Genomic DNA, 19,362 nt, shown 5'->3' with positions numbered 1-19,362 from the left:
ATAGTAAACAACAGAATTACCAGACACCTAGATGAACATGATTTGGTGGGGAAGAGTCAGAACAGTTTTTGTAAAGGAAAACCATGCCTCACTAATCTATTAGAATTCTTTGAGGGTGTTAAACATGTGGACAAGGGTGATCCAGTTAATATAGTGTATTTGGATTTTCAGAAAGCCTTTGACAAGGTCCCTTGCAAAAGACTCTTAAGCAAAGTAAGCAGTCATAGGATAAGAGGGCAGGTCCTCTCGTGGATCAATAACTGAATAAAAGATAGGAAATAAAGGATAGGAATAAATAGTCTGTTTTCAGAATGGAGAGAGGTAAATAGCAGGGTCTTCCAAACAGCTATACTGGGACCAGTGCTGTTTAACATACTCATAAAAGTGATTAGGAAAAGGGGCAAACTGTAAAGTGGAAAAGTTTGCAAATGATACAAAATTACTCAAGATAGTTAAGTCAAAAGCTGACTGCAAAGAGTTACAAAGGGATTTCAAAACTGGATGACTGGGCAACAAAATAGCAGATACATTCAATGTTGATAAATGCAAAGTAATGCACAATGGAAAATATAATCCCAATTATATATGTGAAATGATGGAGTGTAAATTAGCAGTTACCACTCAAGAAAGAGATCTTGGAGTCAGTGTGGATAGTTCTCTGAAAACATCCACTCAAAAAACTAACAATGTTAAAAACTATTAGGAAAGCGATAGATAAGAAGACCGAAAATATCATTATACTACTATATAAATCCATGTCACACCCCCATCTTGAATATTGAGAGTATTCTAGTCACCCCATCTCAAAAAAGTAGGGCTGTCAAGCGATTAAAAAATTAATTATGCGATTAATCGCACTGTTAAACAATATCATTTATTTAAATATTTTGGATGTTTTCTACATTTTCAAATATTGATTTTAATTACAACACAATACAAAATGTACACTTTATATTTATTTTTTATTACAAGTGTTCACACTGTAAAAAGACAAAAGAAATACTATTTTTCAGTTCACCTAATACAAGTACTGTAGTGCAATATCTTCATCATGAAAGTTGGACTTACAAATATAGAATTATGTACAAAAAACTGCAAAAATAGAATGTAAAATTTTAGAGCTTGCAAGTCCACTCAGTCCTACTTCTTGTTTAGCCAATTGCTCAGACAAAGAAGTTTGTTTACATTTGCAGGAGATAATGCTGCCCGCTTCTTGTTTACAATGTCACCTGAAAGTGAGAACAGGAATTCGCATGGCACTGTTGTAGCTGGCGTTGCAATATATTTACGTGCCAGATGTGCTAAAGATTCATATGTCCCTTCATGCTTCAACCACCATTCCAGGGACATGCCTCCATGGTTCTGCTCGAAAACCATCCAAAGCAGTGCGGACCGATGCATGCTCATTTTCATCTGAGTCAGATGCCACCAGCAGAAGGTTAATTTTCTTTTTTGGTGGTTTGGGTTCTGTAGTTTCCGCATCGGAGTGTTGCTCTTTTAAGACTTCTGAAAGCATGTTCCTTACCTTGTCCCTCTCAGATTTTGGAAGGCACTTCAGATTCTTAAATCTTGGGTCGAGTGCTGTAGTTATCTTTAGAAATCTCACATTGGTAAGTTCTTTGCGTTATGTCAAATCTGCAGTGAAAGTGTTCTTAAAATGAATAACAACATGTTCTTGGTCATCATCATAGACTGCCATAACATGAAATATATGGCAGAATGTGGGTAAAACAGAGCAGGGGTTGCACAATTCTCCCCCAAGGAGTTCAGTCACAAATTTAATTAACGCATTATTTTTTTAACGAGCATCATCAGCATGGAAGCATGTCCTCTGGAATGGTGGCTGAAGCATGAAGGGGTATACAAATATTTGGCATATCTGGCACGTAAATACCTTGGAGTGATGGCTACAAAAGTCATGCAAATGCCTGTTCTCACTTTCTGGTGACATTGTAAATAAGAAGAGGACAGCATTACCTCCTGTAAATGTAAACAAACTTGTTTGTCTGAGCGATTGGCTGAACAAGAAGTAGGACTGAGTGGACTTGTAAGCTCTGAAGTTTTACATTGTTTTGTTTTTGAGTGCACTTATGTAACAAAAAAGATCTACTTTTGTAAGTACTTGTATGAGGTGAATTGAAAAATGCTATTTCTTCTGTTTATCATTTTTACAGTGCAAATATTTGTAATCAAAATATATACTTTGATTTCAGTTACAACACAGAATACAAGCTATATATGAAAATGTAGAAAAACATCCAAAATATTTCAAAAATTTCAATTGGTATTTTCTTGTTTAACAGTGCAGTTAAAACTGCAATTAATTGCAATTAAGTTTTGTGAGTTAATCGCATGAGTTAACTGCGATTAATCGACAGCCCTACAAAAAAGATATTAGAATTGGAAAAGGTACAGAGAATCGTGACAGAAATGATTAGGTGTATGTAACAGCTTCCATATGAGGAGAGATTAAAAAGACTGGGCTGTTCAGTTTGGAAAAGAGACTAGGAGGGATATGATAGAGGTCTATAAAATCATGAATGTTGTAGAGAAAGTGAATAAGGAAATGTTTTTAGCCCCTTCATGTAACATAGGAACCAGAGGTCGTTCCATGAAATTAATAGGCATCAGGTTTAAAACAAACATAAGGAAGTACTTCTTCACACAGTGCAGTCAGCCTGTGGAACTCATAACAAGGGGATGTTCTGAGCACCAGAAGTATAACTAGCTTCATAAAAGAATTAGGTAAGTTCATGGAGAATAGGTCTATCAATGGCTGTTAGCCAAAATGGCTAAGCCTGACTGCCAGATGCTGGGACTGGACTACAGCGAATGGATGAATCACTCAATTTTCCTGTTTTGTTCATTCCCTCTGAAGCCTGTGATATTGGCTACTATCAAAAGACAGGAAATGGGCAGATGGACCACTGGTCTGACCCAATATTGCTGTTTTTAATCATGAGGTGAGAATGACTATGTAGCCCAGTGGTTAGGGCACTATCTCGACAGGTGGGAACCTGCGGTTTAAAACATTTTTCCCCCTTCAGGCAGAGAGCACGGAACTGGATCAGGTTTCCCACATCTGGGATGAGTGTTCTAATCAGTGGGCTAAAAGTATTAAGAGAGGGAGACACCACCACCATCTCCTCCTCATCCAGCATTTCTTGCAAGAAATAACTTGGGCACCTAAGCCTCCTGTCTCCAGGAGAGAGGCTTCTGTCTCTCCCCATGTATTGTATAGGTGTGTCTAACACTGGGTTTGTAGATCCCATTGTTGTTTCAATTCTTTTCTAGGCACTGAAAAGTTAGGCATTGCAATGCCTATGTCTCTTTGTGGATGTCTATACTACAAGCGGTGCAGTGGCACAGCTGTGTAGACAATTGTTACAGTGATGAAAGGGGGTTATCCATCACTCGAGTAAATCCACCCTCTCTAGAGGCTTTTTAGCTAGGTTGAATTCTTCCATCCACCTAGCTTTGTTTTAATGGGGCCTAGGTCAGCTTACCCATATCTCTCTTGGGTTTGAATTTTTCACACCACTGAACAACGTAGTTAGGTCAACCTATGTTTTAGGTGTAGACCAGGCCTAAGAGTCTGCTCCAAAGCTCTTGAAGTCAGTGGAAAGGCCCTCCATTGATTTCAGAAGGTTTTGGATCAGGCTACCCAGGAAGGGGAACTTGAAGTCCAGTGCCTTATTAGTACAATGAGAATCAAACTTGAGGACATGGCTCCTCAGACAAACCATTCTCTGCCCATACCCTGTCCCTTTTTGATACTTGAGCACCTGAAAATAAAGGAGCAAATATGCAGAGAGCTTGAGACTTAGCCCCATTGGAACTGCTGTGTGAAAATTTCCAACCTTATCTCTTGGTATCTCGGGTTACATATTTTTTAAATGGGTATAATACCACCTAAGTGATGATAGAGATACTTGTATGAAAGGCACTAGCTGCCTAGAGCCATTAGTTCCATTTGGAAAATTTTCACTTCCTGTCCCAAACTGTTGTGTAACAACTGCAATTTGAAAAAAAAAAAAAAAAACCATGGCTCCATTTCAGTGCTGATTAAAATGTTCTGCAGATCTCGTTAAAAAATGTGTGTATGTATGGGGAAGGAAGATTTAATTAATGAATAATTGTAAAGACCTTTCAGATCCTTGAATGAACGTTGCCCTAGAAGTACAAATAAGTATCTGCTATGTCTAATTATGAAAAATTTGGAAGTGAGTTTTCACATAAATGGCCTTTCACAGTAGTCACGTCTCTTCAGTATGCCCAGCACATGTGTCTGTCGGGGGTCAACTACACTGTACTGCACTCACTCTTCCCATTCTCCTTAGCAGCAGCCCTGTACTCCCTTGGGGAGGGGGGGAATGGGGGAAAGGCAGCTGGGTCTCCCGTAGGGATTTGATTGATGGTCTTAAACCACTTTATGAAATGTAGGTGGTGTTTGTGGGGGCAGCAGTTAGAGTTGCCAGGTGTCCGACCAATGGGAGCTGCAGGGGCACCACCTGTGGGTAGTGCATGGACCCTCCCTGGCCACCCATGTGTCTAGGGCTCCAGGGACCTGGCGTCTATGGAAAGCACCACCGGGATCCCACATCCAAACCCCCTGTCCCAACCCGGAGTCCCCTCCTGCACCCAAACTCCCTCCCAGAGCCTACACACCCCCAACACCCCTGTCTCAACCTCCACCTGCACCCTAAAGCCCTCATCCCTGGCCCTACCCCAGAGCCCACACCCCCTCCCACACGCCGCACCCCCTGCCCAGCCCAGAGCCCCTTCCTTCACCCCAAACCCCTCATCCCCAGTCCACCCCAGAGTCCACACCCGCAGCTCCTCCCACACTCTGAACCCCTCAACCCCAGCCCCACCCCAGAGCCTGCACCCCCTGCCGGAGTCCTCACCCCTCCACACACACACCCCAACCCCCTGTCCCAGCCTGGAACCCTCTCCCTCTCCCGGAGGGGTGTTCGGTTTTATGCAATTAGAAAGTTGGCAACCCTGGCACAGACGCCAGACGTGCCTGCTGAAGTCACAGCGCAGCGATGCGGGTCTCTGCCTGAACCACACGCAGCAATGCTGCCAGGGTGGCCGCCGTGCTGATTTGATGGATGCCTCTCAGCAGTATTGTTGCCATCTTCTTACCCTTGAATAAAACGCGGTTAAAGGGACAGGGAGGTGCTGAGAGAGTGAATGAAGGGGTCCTGGGCTCAATGCTTTGAATTGTTGCTAGGCTCCCTCCTCTGATCCTGAAAAGGTAGTCAGCGGAAAACTGCCCATCACCCCCTTCGTAACGTGGGAGGCAAGCCGCGCTGCTGCGGCTCCACAGAACAAGTTCCAGCAACGCCCGATGAGTGATCCCCACCCATTCGCCTCCCTTCCGCTCCCAGCCCCACAGGCTTATCGCTCTGGGGCACCCCTCTGCTCCACGTGATCGGCTTTCCTTATACTCACCTCACCTGCGGCTCTTCATCATCTCCTTCCTCTCCCCAGGAGCCTGGCTCCCCGCCCCCACAATCCACCTTCCCTTCTCTGACCCTACTCCCCATCTAGCTCCCCTCCTTGAGTCCTTCCAACTTGGAACTTCAAAGCTTCAGCAGAGCCGGTTTCCCTGTAGCGTGGATTTGGCGCGGGCTGGAGTTTCTTCTCCCTGCGGTGAGGGGGAATGCGATCCCCCCCGCAGGCCAAATCAGGACAAACTCCTTTCTCCTCTCACAGAGCCCCAGGGGAGAGCGGCAGTGGGACTCTAGTGATCACCAAGCGGTGTTATAGCTGTTCATGGTTTTTTCTTTTTTTTTTTCTTTCTTTTTTTTTTTTTTACACATCACCCGCAGGGAGGGGAAAGGGCGGTTGCAATGACCCCGCAGAGCGAGCGAAGGGCTGGACGCAGCCAGGTCTCAGCTGAGCTCCTTCCTTGGGGCACTAGAAGACGTGTTGATCTCATAGTGGCAACTTTGTCATTCGCTAGGAAGTGCGTTCTCCTCCTGCCCCATTACCTTCGGGTTGCGGCTGCCCCTTCCCCATACTATTGGCGTCCCTGTCTCCTATTGCCTCTCACCCTCGCACCCCCCAGTTTGTGCTACCCCTTCTATCGCCTCCTCCTTCTCCTGGGACCCCTCTGGTTTTCATTCTTCCTGCTGCTGCCCCCTCAGCCCCAGTTTGGTATTCCCGCCTCTTTTACCCCCCCTTTCACCCTTTTAATGTTGCTTCCTCCCACTCTGCTAATTGCTGCTACCCCTGCCATCACCTCCTGCTGCTGCCTACCAGTGGCCGTTGCCTCCTCCCCTTCTGCTGCCACGTCCTTGTTTGAAGGAGCCAATGGGCGGGCTCAGTCAGGTGTCTCTTACCTGCACCACGTGGGGAGGGAGGGTGAGCAGGTAGAGCCACATCCCAAAACAGAGACGCTCGCAGCCATTGCGTGCCTCCTAGGGGCGCTGCCCTGGTTTGCCTCTGAACGGGTTCCCAAGCAGTCAGCTACAAAACGGGGACGCCGCACACGCCTCCCCTCCTGAGCAGGTCTCCGGGGAGTGGTGGTGGGTGGGGGAGAGCTAAGTGGCTGCAGGTGTGCGCGGGTGGGGAGGGGCGAGTTTCTTCCTTTACACTCCCGGGGTGGTGTGTGTGTGGCAGGGTCTTCTCGGTAAAATTGGGGCAGGAATCTAGTTTCTTGCTCTCTCCCGGCGATCATCATGACTGCGTCTCTTGACTACCTGGTGATCTTGTTCGGGACGACTGCTGGTGCTCAGGGGGCTAAGCTGGGATCCGATGAGAAAGAGCTGGTCCAGCTGCTGTGGAAAGTGGTGGATCTGGCCCGCAAGAAGGTATTTCTCTGAGTAGTCCCCAAAGAGGGAAGGGAAGGGGAGGCTGCTGGCAGGGATTGCCCGTGCGCGTTCTGCTGGGGGCTCCCTGCGGGGGGATTTAACCAGCTGCCAAGTTAGGGCTGGTGTCTGCCCGCGTTGAGAAGGCGCCGCCTGGGCTAGGAGCGCAAACGGAGTTAGGCGGCAGCCCAGCCCACCCCGCTGTGATAGGGGGTTGTGTTCAAGCAAACAACCTCCACCGAGCCCCGTGGCGCGCCCGCCCACATAGGCTTTTCCCCCGGGTCTCCAGCCCCTGGGGCAGCCGCCCTACACGCCACAGGGCGCGGGGAGGCGTGCAAAGCCCTGCTTCCCACAAGTCCTGCGGGGGGGTTTTCCCTGGGCGCTTGCTCGCCAAGGCGGGAGCAGAGGGCGCTGACCTCTTTCTCCCCCCCCCGGAGGCGGGGAGCCTGCATGAAGTGCTGGTCAGACCGGAGCACTTGGACCTGACCGAGGAATGCAAAGAAACAACCAAGCTGGAGGTGGAGAGCCTGGCGCGAGCCCCGCAGCTGGAACAAGCCCTGCAACAGGTGAACCCCCTTCTGCTTTCAATGGGGCTTCTCAAACTCCTCTTCAGGGAGTCGAGCCTCCCAGAGACACGCTTCCACTGCAAAGGGTGTGCGAATAGCCCGCGGGCTCCCCGCTCCCCCAGGACAGACAAACTCACTGGGGGAGGGGGTGGGATAGGGTGACCAGATGGCAGGAGTAAATATCAAGACACACGGGGGACGGGGGTAGCTATGGGGGAGGGAGGTACACGGCCCCCAGTTCTAGTCCCTGCTTTAAGCTATGGGTCAGGAGGGCACTGCTCTGGCTCTAGCCTCGGCCCCCCATGGACTCCACCCCTGCTTCCTGGGCTCCAGCGGCCCCCACCTCCATGGGCTTTGTCCCCCCCCCGTGCTGTCCACCCGGTGGACCCCCCCATTTTCACTGCTCCGGACCCCTTCATTCATGGGCTCCAGTGGCCTCCCCACAGGAGCTGTCCATCCTTCCGAGCAGTCAGGGAGTGTGTGTGAGGCAATCATGGCATCCAGTGAGTGATGGTTTTGTTTGGCTTCTCTCTCTGCCTCCTGCCGTGGCCGGACCCCAGTGTAGCTCCTGCTCTTGACAGTCTCTGATGCCTGCTATCTGCGGGGCCCCGCCTGCCTCCCCAGAGCCGAACTGCATGGGACCTGTGCAGAAGCGTGGCTGGTCTTACTCAGTGTGGGGGGCTTGGCTGGGCCCCTCTAGACAAGTGGGTCCTGAGGGAGCCTGGTCGGGGCAGGCCCTGCACATTGCTCCCAAGGGTAGGGTTGCCAATTTTCTAATCCCACAAAATTAAACACTCTAGCCTATAGGCACAGACTGCGAGGGTGCTCCGGGGCTGGAGCACCCACAGGGAAAAATTGGTGGGTGCTCTGTACCCACCGACAGCCAAGCTCACTGCCCCGCCCCAGCTCACCTCTCGGTTGCAGCACCCCCCTTCTCCTCCCAGTGCTTGCGCGTGAAACAAGCTGTGGGAGTGAAGGAGGAGGAGTGGGAATGTGGTGCACTCAGGGGAGGAGGTAGGGAAGAGGTGGGGCCGTGGCGGAGATTTGGGGAAGGAGTCTAATAGGGGCAGGGAGGGGGTGGAGTTGGGGCAGAGACTTTGGGGAAGGGGTTGGAATGGGGGCAGGGCAGGGGGGTTGAGCACCCACTGGTGCCAAGAGAAGTTGGCGACTATGCCCTAGCCCCGCCCCTGCCCTGAGGTCCCCCCCTCCACTCACTACATCTCCCCCCCCCCCCCGATTGCTCGCTTTCCCCCACTCTCACTCACTTTCACTGGGTTGGGGCAAGGGGTTGGGGTGTGGGAGGGGGTGAGGGCTATGGCTGGGGGGTGCAGGTTCTGGGGTGGGGCTGGGGATGAGGGTTTGGTGTCCAGGAGGAGGTTTCAGGCTGAGGGGTGGGGCTGAGAGATTCGGAGTGCTGGATGAGACTGCGGATTGAGGCAGGGGGTTGGGGTGCAGGAGGAGGTATGGGATCTGGGGTGGGGCCAGAGATGAGGTGTTCAGGATGCGGGAGGGGGCTCTGGGCTAGGGTCAGGGAGTTGGGGTGCGTGCTCCTGCTGGGGATGCAGGCTCTGGGATGGGTCTGGAGATGAGGGGTTTTGGGTGCAGGAGGGTGCTCCAGGCTGGGATCGAGGGGTTCAGAGGGTGGGAGGGGGATCAGGGGGTGGAGGGTGAGGGCTCTGGCTGCGGGTGCAGGCTCTGGGGTGGGGCCATGGATGAGAGGTTCAGGATGTTGGAGGGGACTGCCGGTTGAGGCAGCGGGTATTGGCTCTGGGCTGGGGGTGCAGGCTCTGGGGTTGGGCTGGGGATGAGGGGTTTGGGGTGCAGGAGGGGTCTCTGGGATGGGGGGGGAGCAGGGATGGGGTAGGGTGCGGGCTTACCTCGGGCAGCTCCCAGTCAGTAGCACAGCGGGGTTAAGGCAGGCTCCCTGTCTATCTCAGCTCCATGCTGTGCCCTGGAAACAGCCAGCAGGTCTGTCTCCTAGACAGGAGGGCCAGGAGGCTCCTCGCCCGCAGGCACAGCCTGCCCCCCGCTCCCATTGGCTGTGGTTCCCAGCCAATGGGAGTGCGGAGCCAGTGCTCAGGGTGGGAATAGCGCACAGAGCCCCGTTGCCCCCCACACACACCCCGCCTAGGAGCCAGATCTGCTGGCTGCTTCCGGGGTGCAGCACAGTGCCAGGACAAGTAGGGACTAGCCTGCATTAGCCCTGCAGCACCAGCGACCAGACTTTTAACAGCCCAGTTGGTGGTGCTGACCGGAGCTGCCAGGGTCCCTTTTCAACTGGGCGTTCTGGTTGAAAACTGGACACCTTGAAACCCTACCCAAGGGACCGGAGTGATTTCCTGCCCTAGGATCGGCCCTGATGCTGCTGGCTCAGACCATCACCTCACCTCCCAGGGGCAGGGCATGGGGGTGTGAGTGTCTGGTAGATCTGTGTGTATGTCGGGGGCTGGGCAGTGGAGGAGGTTTGTGTGTTTTGGGATGCTAGGCAGTGAGGAGGCTTCTTGGGGCGGGGGGTGCTGAGTAGTGGGGGGCTGTGTGGAGCACTGTGTAGTTGTGGTGGGGTGGGGCTGTGTGGAAGGGCACTAGGTGGTGTGGGAGGGGGAGATCTGTGTGTGTTAGGGCAGTTCTGTGTGGGGTGCTGGACAGTTGTGGTGGGGCTGGGGGGTGCTGGGCAAGGGTGGTGGTGTGCACAGAACTGTGCAGTTGTGGGGCAAGGATGCTGGGCATAGCCAGTCTGGGGGGTGTTGGGTGGGAGGGCTGTGTGGCATGGCATGGGCCCGCCCCCAATGGGAAGGGTCATGCTGGCAGTACAGGGCCAGGCAGACCAATGTGCGTCTAGCCATGCCATGTATGCCCCATTACCTCTGGCCACCCCCCTTCCCCCATGCCCGCCACTCGCCTCCTCACCTGAGGGCTGGGGGAGGAGGTGCGGAGGCAGGGCCTAGGAGGCGCTTACCTCGGGTGGCTCCCAGGAAGTAGCCCTCAGGTCCCTCCAGCTCCTAGGGTCAGGGACGGCCAGGGGTCTCTGCCCGCCCCCACAGGCCCCACCTCTGCAGCTCCCATTGCCTGCAGTTCCTGGCCAATAGGAGTTGCAGAGCTGGCACTCATGATGAATGCAGCATGCGGAGACCTCCCTGGCCATCCCTCCACCTAGTGGCCACAGGGTCCTGCCGGCTGCTTCCTGGAGCCAGATAGGGAGCCTGCCAGCTAGGCTGACCAGTCCAGCCCTGCGCCAAATATCGGGACAAATGCATCCTGATTTTATTGGGACATCTGGTCTCCCTAGGGTGGGATACTTGAACCTCTCTTTCTGTAGGGGCAGGGAAGGCTTCTCTCTCTAAGTTTATTGCAGATGGTCTAGCTGGGAAGACAAATATGGGAGGAGGAAATGGGCTGGGGCATGGGGTTGGAGTCACAGCCTCTGGAAAGCTGAAGAAGGCTCTTCTTGCTAGGGCCATGTGGGTGTCCGGTGGCGGCTGAGCACGTTGGGAGAGGCCGGCACTTCTAGGAGCCTCCTGGGATCCCCTGAACCTGCCCTATTCTCTTCCCATGTTGGATTGGGGTAGCAAAGGTTAAGTTCAGAGTGACCCAACTGATGCTCTCCCAGTGCCCTTTCATTGAAGATCATTGGGTTTTAGTTCTCTCTGAATTTCTTTATTAAATTTACTGAAACTTTTTTTCTTCTCTGCATGTGAGCCGGGGTAGAGACAGGCTCCAGCGTTACCAATCATATCTCCACAAAGCTCAGTTCCTCTTTCCTAATAACCAGGAGGTTCCATTACTCATTGCTGCAGTGCGGCTCACCATACAGTGAAGAGCTGCACCTCATTAACTTCCCCCAACTTTCAGCCCCTTCCAGGAGCTTTAGTCTGAAGAGTTTAGCAGAAATTTTCAAACTAGGGTGCTTAAAGCTAGGCTTGTGATGCCCTATTGAGGTACCTACATACTTTGGGATGACTTTCAAGCGTGTTGGGCATGTGTAGTCCCCGTTAACTCTAATCGGATTTGTGATGGCTCAGCAGCTTTGAATATTAGCCCATAGTATTTAGGTTCCTAAATAAAGCATAGGAATGTGCCCTGATTCCTATTAAGAGCATTATATCGAACTGAACGTTTACCTTTTCATGTTCAACAAGTTGTAATGATCTGAAACTTACACTGACTTTTTCATAACAAAGTGTAGCAGTTCATAATTGTGTACTATGTCTATTTTTTTCAACTTTCAGTTTAACCAGTCTGTGAGCAATGAACTGAATATTGGTGTAGGTACTTCCTTCTGTCTCTGTACTGATGGACAGCTTCACATCAGACAGCTTCTGCATCCTGAGGCTTCCAAAAAGGTAAGGTGGTTGCACTCATTAGACGTTCCTTAAGACTGATCTACTGTGGTGGTGTTTGGGTTTTAATGCAGAATTGATCAGCTTCTTTTTGCTTTATGATGCCCAATATGAGTCTACTTCAGCATAGTCATAACAGAGAAATTTCTCATCCATCAGTAAGCTTATTAGACTCTTTGGGCTTGTCTATACTGGGGAATTTTCCAGTTTATAATGATATAGTTAAACTGCTGTGGTTATACCAGTATAATTCTTCATGTGGATGCTCTTATTTCAGTTTAATAAGGCCTTTTTCTGGTTTAGTTTATCAGCTTTGGAAGTGGCTTAAGCTAAAACAGAAAAAGGTCCCCTGTACTGGAAGAAGTATGTCCACATTGGGAGTCCTATTGGTTTAACTACAGCAGTTTAAATTCACACGCTACTCTATACTGGTATTTCCCATGTACAAAACCCTTAGGTTGCTATAATGGGTTAATACAGGAACTAATTTGTAGGACTTGTCAATTATTTTGTGAATAATTTACGATTTTAACATTGCTGTTGTACATACTGTTTTGAAACTTTGAAAGCTGACAGATCTAAAGATAAGTGTTCAGCCTTTATGTAATATTCAGCTTGCACTCTGATAATGGTACTTGCCTGTATTTGTAAAGAGCCAAACGCTGGTCTGAGAGCATGTGTCTCTTCGTCATCTGCATCAAATTTTCTATAATTTGATGATGTATTTCCAAAATTACCAATCACTAATAGACTTGCAAGTCCCTATCTGACTTCTCTATTGCCAATAGAATTGCAGTTGTGTAGACGGACCTCAGTTAAAACATGGTTGTCCCTGCCGTGCAATCAAGCACAGTTCTGTGTTTCAGTACCATTAGGAACTAACAATATTCTAAGAATCATGCTACAGATTTATTCCAGTTTTCTGTTTTCACTGATGTTTTTGAACCATGCATTTCATTCTCTTCTGTGTCTTGTTTCTTTAAATGGTTGAAAGCATGATGCTAGTAAATCAGTAAATCTTACTGCTAATATCAAACTGTGATATCAGATTATTTATTAATGTAATACTTGCTGCTACTATTTGGTATTTATCACTCAAAAAAAGTCAGTTTAACAAATGGAGAATGCTCCTGTATTATGAATCACTTCATACTATCTGATGTGTTCTAAACATGAAAAAATAAACCATATTTTAATAACTATACCTTTCTCTCCATATGATAGAATTATTTCTCTAACTGCTATACAATTTACCTATTTTATGCAGTTTATCCTCCATGCAATTAGATTAAGTACATAATAAAAAAAATACAGAATCTTTGAAAATTGATTTTTGTCATCTTAGTTTGTAAGATTTTTAGGGGGGACTAACACTTTTCTATGTACTTGTACAGTGTCTAGAACAATAGGACTTCAGTGCTGGCTAGGGTCTTCGGTTGCTATTTCAACACAAATATCTGGTAATTTGAAATCTGCTCTGCGCTGATTATAGATTAAACCAAACAGACAACTACAGAATGTCACTGGCATTTCTTGCGGATAACAAAATGTTGAGATTAAAACCTAAGTGTAAACTAAAACCAAGACTTGGAAAATCATTAGCTGTTTTTGTGTGCCTCAGTTTTGGATGTCCAATATGAACTACTTCAACAGGCCCTGACTTTGAGTGGTGGTTATGACATAGGCAGGTTCAGTTTATACTTAATCATTAAGAATAGAGTTTGGGGGGGACGGGGGACTGAAGTGTCATGAAACCACAACTGGGAAATACCGAAGGTTGACTATTTGCATAAGAGTTTGCAGGGGCGGGGTGACACTTATGAAATAAAAGTTCAGTTTTTCCATTTTAAAATAAGAGAGCCAGAGTAGCAGTTTTAAACATATGTTGCAATTAAAGGAGAAAAGAACCTGTAGTTCATAACTTCTATAATAGAGAAAAATGCAGCTACTCTGGCTGTAGAGCTGATACTATGTATAAGCACACTAAACACATAAGCACACTAAACAATTGCTTACAGCCCCAAGCAGGTCAAAGGGGGGCCCACTACTCTTTATTATGCATTTGGGGGGGGTGGGGGGGAACGACCCAGAATATTCCTGCTTAGGGCCCACAGTGAGCTAGTACTGACTTTGTCTGGCTGTAGCAGTCAAGTACACGTAGATAATAAGTCATTGTGTGGGGCTCTTCCTGCCTTCCCCTGCTGGTGGGGTTGGTACAAGAAAATGACGTTCTAACATCTGTGCTGATCTTGCACTTAAATGCAAAATTTCTGAAAATAGTTAACATAATACCTATCAATACTCTAAAGTCAAAACCCAACTTCTTAGAGTATAAAATCCTTCCAACAGCACCCCACCCCCCTCCCCACGCGCACACACACACATACATACACCCTCTTATCCCAATACACAATACCCCATTAAATTGTGGATACAAGGATCTTGTTTTGCTGATTTTGGAAAAGAAGCATTACTTCATGAACAGCTGAACTAAACATGGAAGCTTATGGCTGTAGGAGATACTAACTTTTCAGCCAGATACAAATAAGGATTTTTACGTGTGGACACCATTCCATGCTAATTAATTCAAGACATTTCCTCTTCCAAAACTTAATAGCTTTCAATGAACTTTAAAAAAAAAAAAAATCTTACAAGGAAATTCCTAAATATCCATCATCTCCCCCAACTCAGTACCTGGGACAATCCACTTGTGTTCTTCCTGTTACTAATCAATCCCCTCTAGGATGACTTCAGACTTTCCCAACGTCTAAGAAATCTGCCTTTTTTTTTTTTTAATCAATCCAATGTATTTAAAAAAAAAAAGTGTTTCCTCTTTCCTCCAAATATGAAATTCTTCTATACCCCAAAATAAAATAAAAATTTTGCCTGCTGTAAAAGGAGTAGCAATAATCAGTTATGCACCAGCGACTGGTTTCAGGAATCTGACTTCCTCTTCCGGGCCACCCCCATTGTTAACCTTGATAGAATCACACAATTAGGAAAAAGAGTTAGATTTTAAAACATGACACTTTTATATGTATTAAAAATATGTTGTAGGTTACTTTTAGAGGTTATCCTGCATTCATTTTCTTTCTCTTTGTGCAGTTGGGTTCATGGTATTAAGGGAGCCTGCCTTTATACCATAGAATGAAGAATTATTCAAACTCTTAAATAGTTTTGTTTATGTGGCATACATAGTGATAGGGTATAATGGCTTTTATTGGCACTTATGTGAGATTAGCTGTGTACACTCACGCTTGGCTTTGTTGCTCATTAGTAATGCATCCATAACAAGCACATGCTGACACAACCTTTACACCACATCATGCTATAATTTGTTTGTTTTACAAAATAGCCAAAACAACTATTTGAAGTGTGATTATACTCTGCAAATAGAATCTGAGACTTCCCTTAATTGAATATGCTGTCTATAAAATTAAAACATCTTCTGAAAGTTTGATTGGGCTCTGTAAAGCGAGCTGTGACCCCTCTAGTTTGATAGGGCCAACTAATGAAAATTGGAACCAAGAACTGTTAAGTGTGGTGTTGTAATAGTATCTATTTGCTCTCCCACAGTTATATTGAATCCACAGCATTAGTAATATTAATAAAAAGCAGCAATAACCTTTCTTTTGTCAGTAAAGGAAGCAAATATCCCTGACTATACCATGGGAACAGACTTATTGAGTAAGAAAGATTCATAACAATATTTAAGTCACTGAGAGAAGAGCCTTGTAAAAATATGTGCTATAATGTACTCAGGTGAATGTGGCTATTTTTACTTGAAAACTGGTTGTAAAATGTGACAACTCAAGAGAACATAGACTGGATTCACCTTAGTTTACAGTCACTATCATGTCCTCTTACAGAATATCTTATTGCCTGAATGCTTCTACTCCTTTTTTGACTTGAGGAAAGAGTTCAAGAAATGTTGCCCTGACTCATCTGATGTTGACAAACTGGATGTTGCTGCCATGACAGAATGTATCCTTTTTAAAAACCATAACTTGAATTATAATGGCAGCCTAGTACTTCTAGAAACACAGCCCAGGAACATAGGAGTGTTCATAATGCTTGTTTAGGAATGATATAATTTAGTAAACAATATTGAGTCATTAAGGGGTTTTCTACTAAATATGCTTCTGTTTCTGGTAGCTATGCAAAAATTTGTGGTACCTTGCAAAAGCTTTGAACAGTCTATAGGAGACTTTGAAACTCTTCTTTACCTCTGAATTTTGCCATATTAACAATCACTGCCTTAGTGTCTTGTTTAATGTCAAGTTTTGATAAACCTTGACTCCTAATTACTAAAACACTTGAAAGGAAACACGGAGATAAAATTTGCATGTTAACGGAGTGCATTTAAAATACTTCCAATTTTCATAGCATTTTTTCAGCCTTGTTTGGCAGATATTAGATCATAGATGTTGTGGGAGCACATTTTAATTTCTGGAACATTTATTTCTGAAGCAATTATGGTATTCAACCTTTGAATAGTACATGGGGTTGCTTTTAATACTTGAGATATCCAGACACCTGATGCTTCATGTAAACTCTGCACAGTATACCCTCTAACATGCAACTAGACTAGGAATCTGTCTCTTCACTGTCTTCTCTCCTTCTCTAGTATGGAGAGGGCATACAATGGCTAAAAAAGCTTTCAGAAACTGTTCAAGTAGCCAGTAACCCAGTTAAATATGGATCTTAAAATCTTTGCTGCATTATTCTCAGTCTGCACTGGAGACCATCCATAGCAACTGAAACTGACCTCCAGAAATGTCCTCTGGCTAGACTCTGCCTCGCACCTCCCTGGTGGCTAGTGTTGTCTCTTACTTCTGCACACATCCCTGTTTTGTAACTCAGAAGTAGAAAACACTTGGCTCCTCGAATGACACTACCAAAGGGAGCCTGCAAAGGCTGACTGGCCAGGAGGGATATGAATTTAAAATACTTTTCTCAGTTTTCAAAGCTAAAACAAATATTGGTGAGAAACAGTTGATTAGGTTACACTCCATATGTAAACACACCTGTTGTACATGTGCAGTGATTACCATTAAAGCTGGCATCTGCCACACAGTGACTTCTGAGATAGTACAGCCTAAATAAAAATAGGAAATAACTGCAGTTTTTTACACGTGACTATGTAGCAACCGTGCATAAAGTGGTGGTGGTTGTGTCAATGTTTTAACTGTGGAATCCAAAGCTTGAAAGTAGCTTCAGATGTCAGAACAGTGTAACTAACTTTTCCACTAAGGGAGATGTGCCTTATTTATCTCACTACCCTAAAACACGTGTGTAGATTTGTTAATATACAGTATCTCCTCCATTTATTAGATTCTCCTACACAGTCCAGGAGTAGGGGGTAATGGTATCTTTTACTACTGTTGTCTGCAAACATGCAAGGAACTTCTTAGAAAACATAAGAAAACTCCCAGCTTCAAAGAGCTTACTTCATATAGCTTCAAAGTGTATCTGTTGCAGCATCCCTGAACAATAAACTATTTGTGTTTTGTACAAAGCACTTGAAAGAGACTGCACTGGTGAGAGATGTTTTATCCATCCAATGGGAAGTGAGGTCTGATGTACCTCTTTCCTCTTATCTGTGGGTAGCAGAGATTCTGACCAACCACAGGAGAGTCAAATGTTCAGTTTCCCAAATAGTATAGTACTGGCCAAAACACAAGGGCATTCTTGGTATTGGGAGGGCAATGATGTATCTTACATTAAGAACTTGACCAGAAGATTTTCATGGCCATTGGCCTCTAAACGTCACTTAGACCCACTCTGAGCGGGGTTGGATGGCATGGTGCTTACAACTCTAGTGACTTCCTGAAGCTTAGTTTAGGACTATATGTATACCGCATGCTGCTGTTATGTGCAGATATGCTGCACGCCCCCTAGCATGGGTATAAATAGCAGTGTAGATGGTGAGGCACTTAAGCAAATAGAGTAAAGACCCATCAGAACCTTAGGGTATATACTCTACATGCCCAAGCAGTGCATCCTCATCTACACTACTGTTTTTAGCAGTATAGTGTCCCACTGCTGGAGCCTTCCCCACCACAGTGAATGGCTCTGGCAGGGGTGAAGCAGTGAGGAAAGGTTCCAGCAATGGGAAGCTGCTGGAGCCTTTCCCTGCTTTCCCTGCACCGGAGCCTTTCTCCCGTGCTGCATGTAGCTACACCACAGTGCAGGTGCAGCCCGCTTTTTCACTGCCGCATGTAGTTACACATACCCTACATGCCACTGCCAGTGTAGACAAGGCCTATATTGTAGCTCCCATTGCTTCTACAACCAATGGAGCTTCAACAAAACACCATATTGTAGAGCTCCGTTCTGAACTGGATAGACTAGTCAATTGAACACCTCTCTGAAAACATATAATTTCAGTGATTTGTTTTGTTTGTGACTTTTTGTTGTCTTTCTGGTTCCTGATTATTTGACTGATTTGTAGGTCTGTTTACCTTGGTGACTTCTCATTGTAAACCTGTTCTGTTTATGTGAAATGGCTAAAATATTCACTGTCTCTTCTACGTGTGCTTAATTTGATTGGATAATGGATTTTGTTCTCATGGTAGGCTTTCTGTTTTTTGTTGGTTGGTTGGTTCATGTGGCTTCTTAATTACTGTTACAGAGTGGCTTGTTTCATAGACTTTTTGTCATAGAATTTTTGTCAGGCTGGGATAGTATTTCTATGTTCTTAACATAGTGGTAGAAACTGGTAAATATGTCTAGCAGATGATAGTTTCCTGATGTTGGGGAAAGCACTGTATAAGTGCTTGCTTACTTATGACACCAATATCATTAATTGGTGGGCTGTAACGATGTGCAAAATATTTGCAGTCAACTGTTCACATTACTGACTTAAACAGTCCCATTTCACTGGAAAAAAATTAGTACATTTGGCGCTTTACTACAAAATTCTCTCATATTTGAAATAAAGGTAGGCAGACTCTGAATGAAAGGTAACTCAAACTAAAAATAGGCATTTAAGGGAAAAGCCAGACCTGCGGAGTATGAAGTCACTTGAAAGGAAACTTAAAAAATATTGCAGACTCGCGCAGAATTTCTGCAGTCCCTCTGCTCTTAAAGCAACCAAGTATCTTCCATTTGGTAAGTGGAGAGGGCATGAGGTCTGAATCTAACGTGAAACAGTGGAACTTCGTGTAAGTCAAATTCTCCGTTGCCCTGTACCTTGTATGCTGACTGCAGAATAGGGAGGCAGTATGGGCTAATGGATAAATAACTTGCTTGGGCCTCAGGAGACCTGGCTTGTATTCCTGATTCTGCCACTGGCCTGATGAGTGACACTGAGTAAGTTATTTTGCCTTTCTGTGCCTCAATTTCCCCATCTGTAAAATGGGGATAATTCTTCTTTGAGAAGAGATTTGACATCTGTGGAAGAAGAAAAATGTATAAAGGTGAAGTATTATTACTATATAAAATGCTACCAAATCAGAATGATACCTTTATGTATTCATTCTCACTAGTGTAAGTGACTGTACAAGGTGCAGGATCATGGACAATGTAGCCTTGTGTGTGAGAGGCCTGTATTGCACATGTGTGTTTTCATTGTCTCTTTTCGACTAACCATAAGTAGTCCTCTTGCACAGAATGTTAAATAACAGTATGTTATGTTTG

General features: G+C 46.2%; 1 protein-coding gene across 3 annotated transcripts in view; it reads left to right on the top strand.

Annotated features, from left to right (window-relative positions):
* Nucleotides 1–6,287: 6,287 nt before the first annotated feature.
* The window catches only part of ESRP1 (epithelial splicing regulatory protein 1), a 69,124-nt gene continuing 56,049 nt past the window's right edge, over nt 6,288–19,362 (top strand). For all 3 annotated transcript variants that reach the window (XM_054018434.1, XM_054018433.1, XM_054018432.1), the window contains exons 1-4: nt 6,288–6,821; nt 7,256–7,384; nt 11,611–11,724; nt 15,591–15,705. In XM_054018434.1, the coding sequence (XP_053874409.1) occupies nt 6,690–6,821; nt 7,256–7,384; nt 11,611–11,724; nt 15,591–15,705 (490 nt within the window). In that variant the 5' untranslated portion in view covers nt 6,288–6,689. The remainder of the gene's footprint in view (nt 6,822–7,255; nt 7,385–11,610; nt 11,725–15,590; nt 15,706–19,362) is intronic.

This window comes from Malaclemys terrapin, chromosome 2, assembly GCF_027887155.1.
Source record: "Malaclemys terrapin pileata isolate rMalTer1 chromosome 2, rMalTer1.hap1, whole genome shotgun sequence".
Classification (NCBI taxonomy): Eukaryota; Metazoa; Chordata; order Testudines; family Emydidae; genus Malaclemys; species Malaclemys terrapin.
This window is presented reverse-complemented; position numbering and strand designations above follow the sequence as displayed.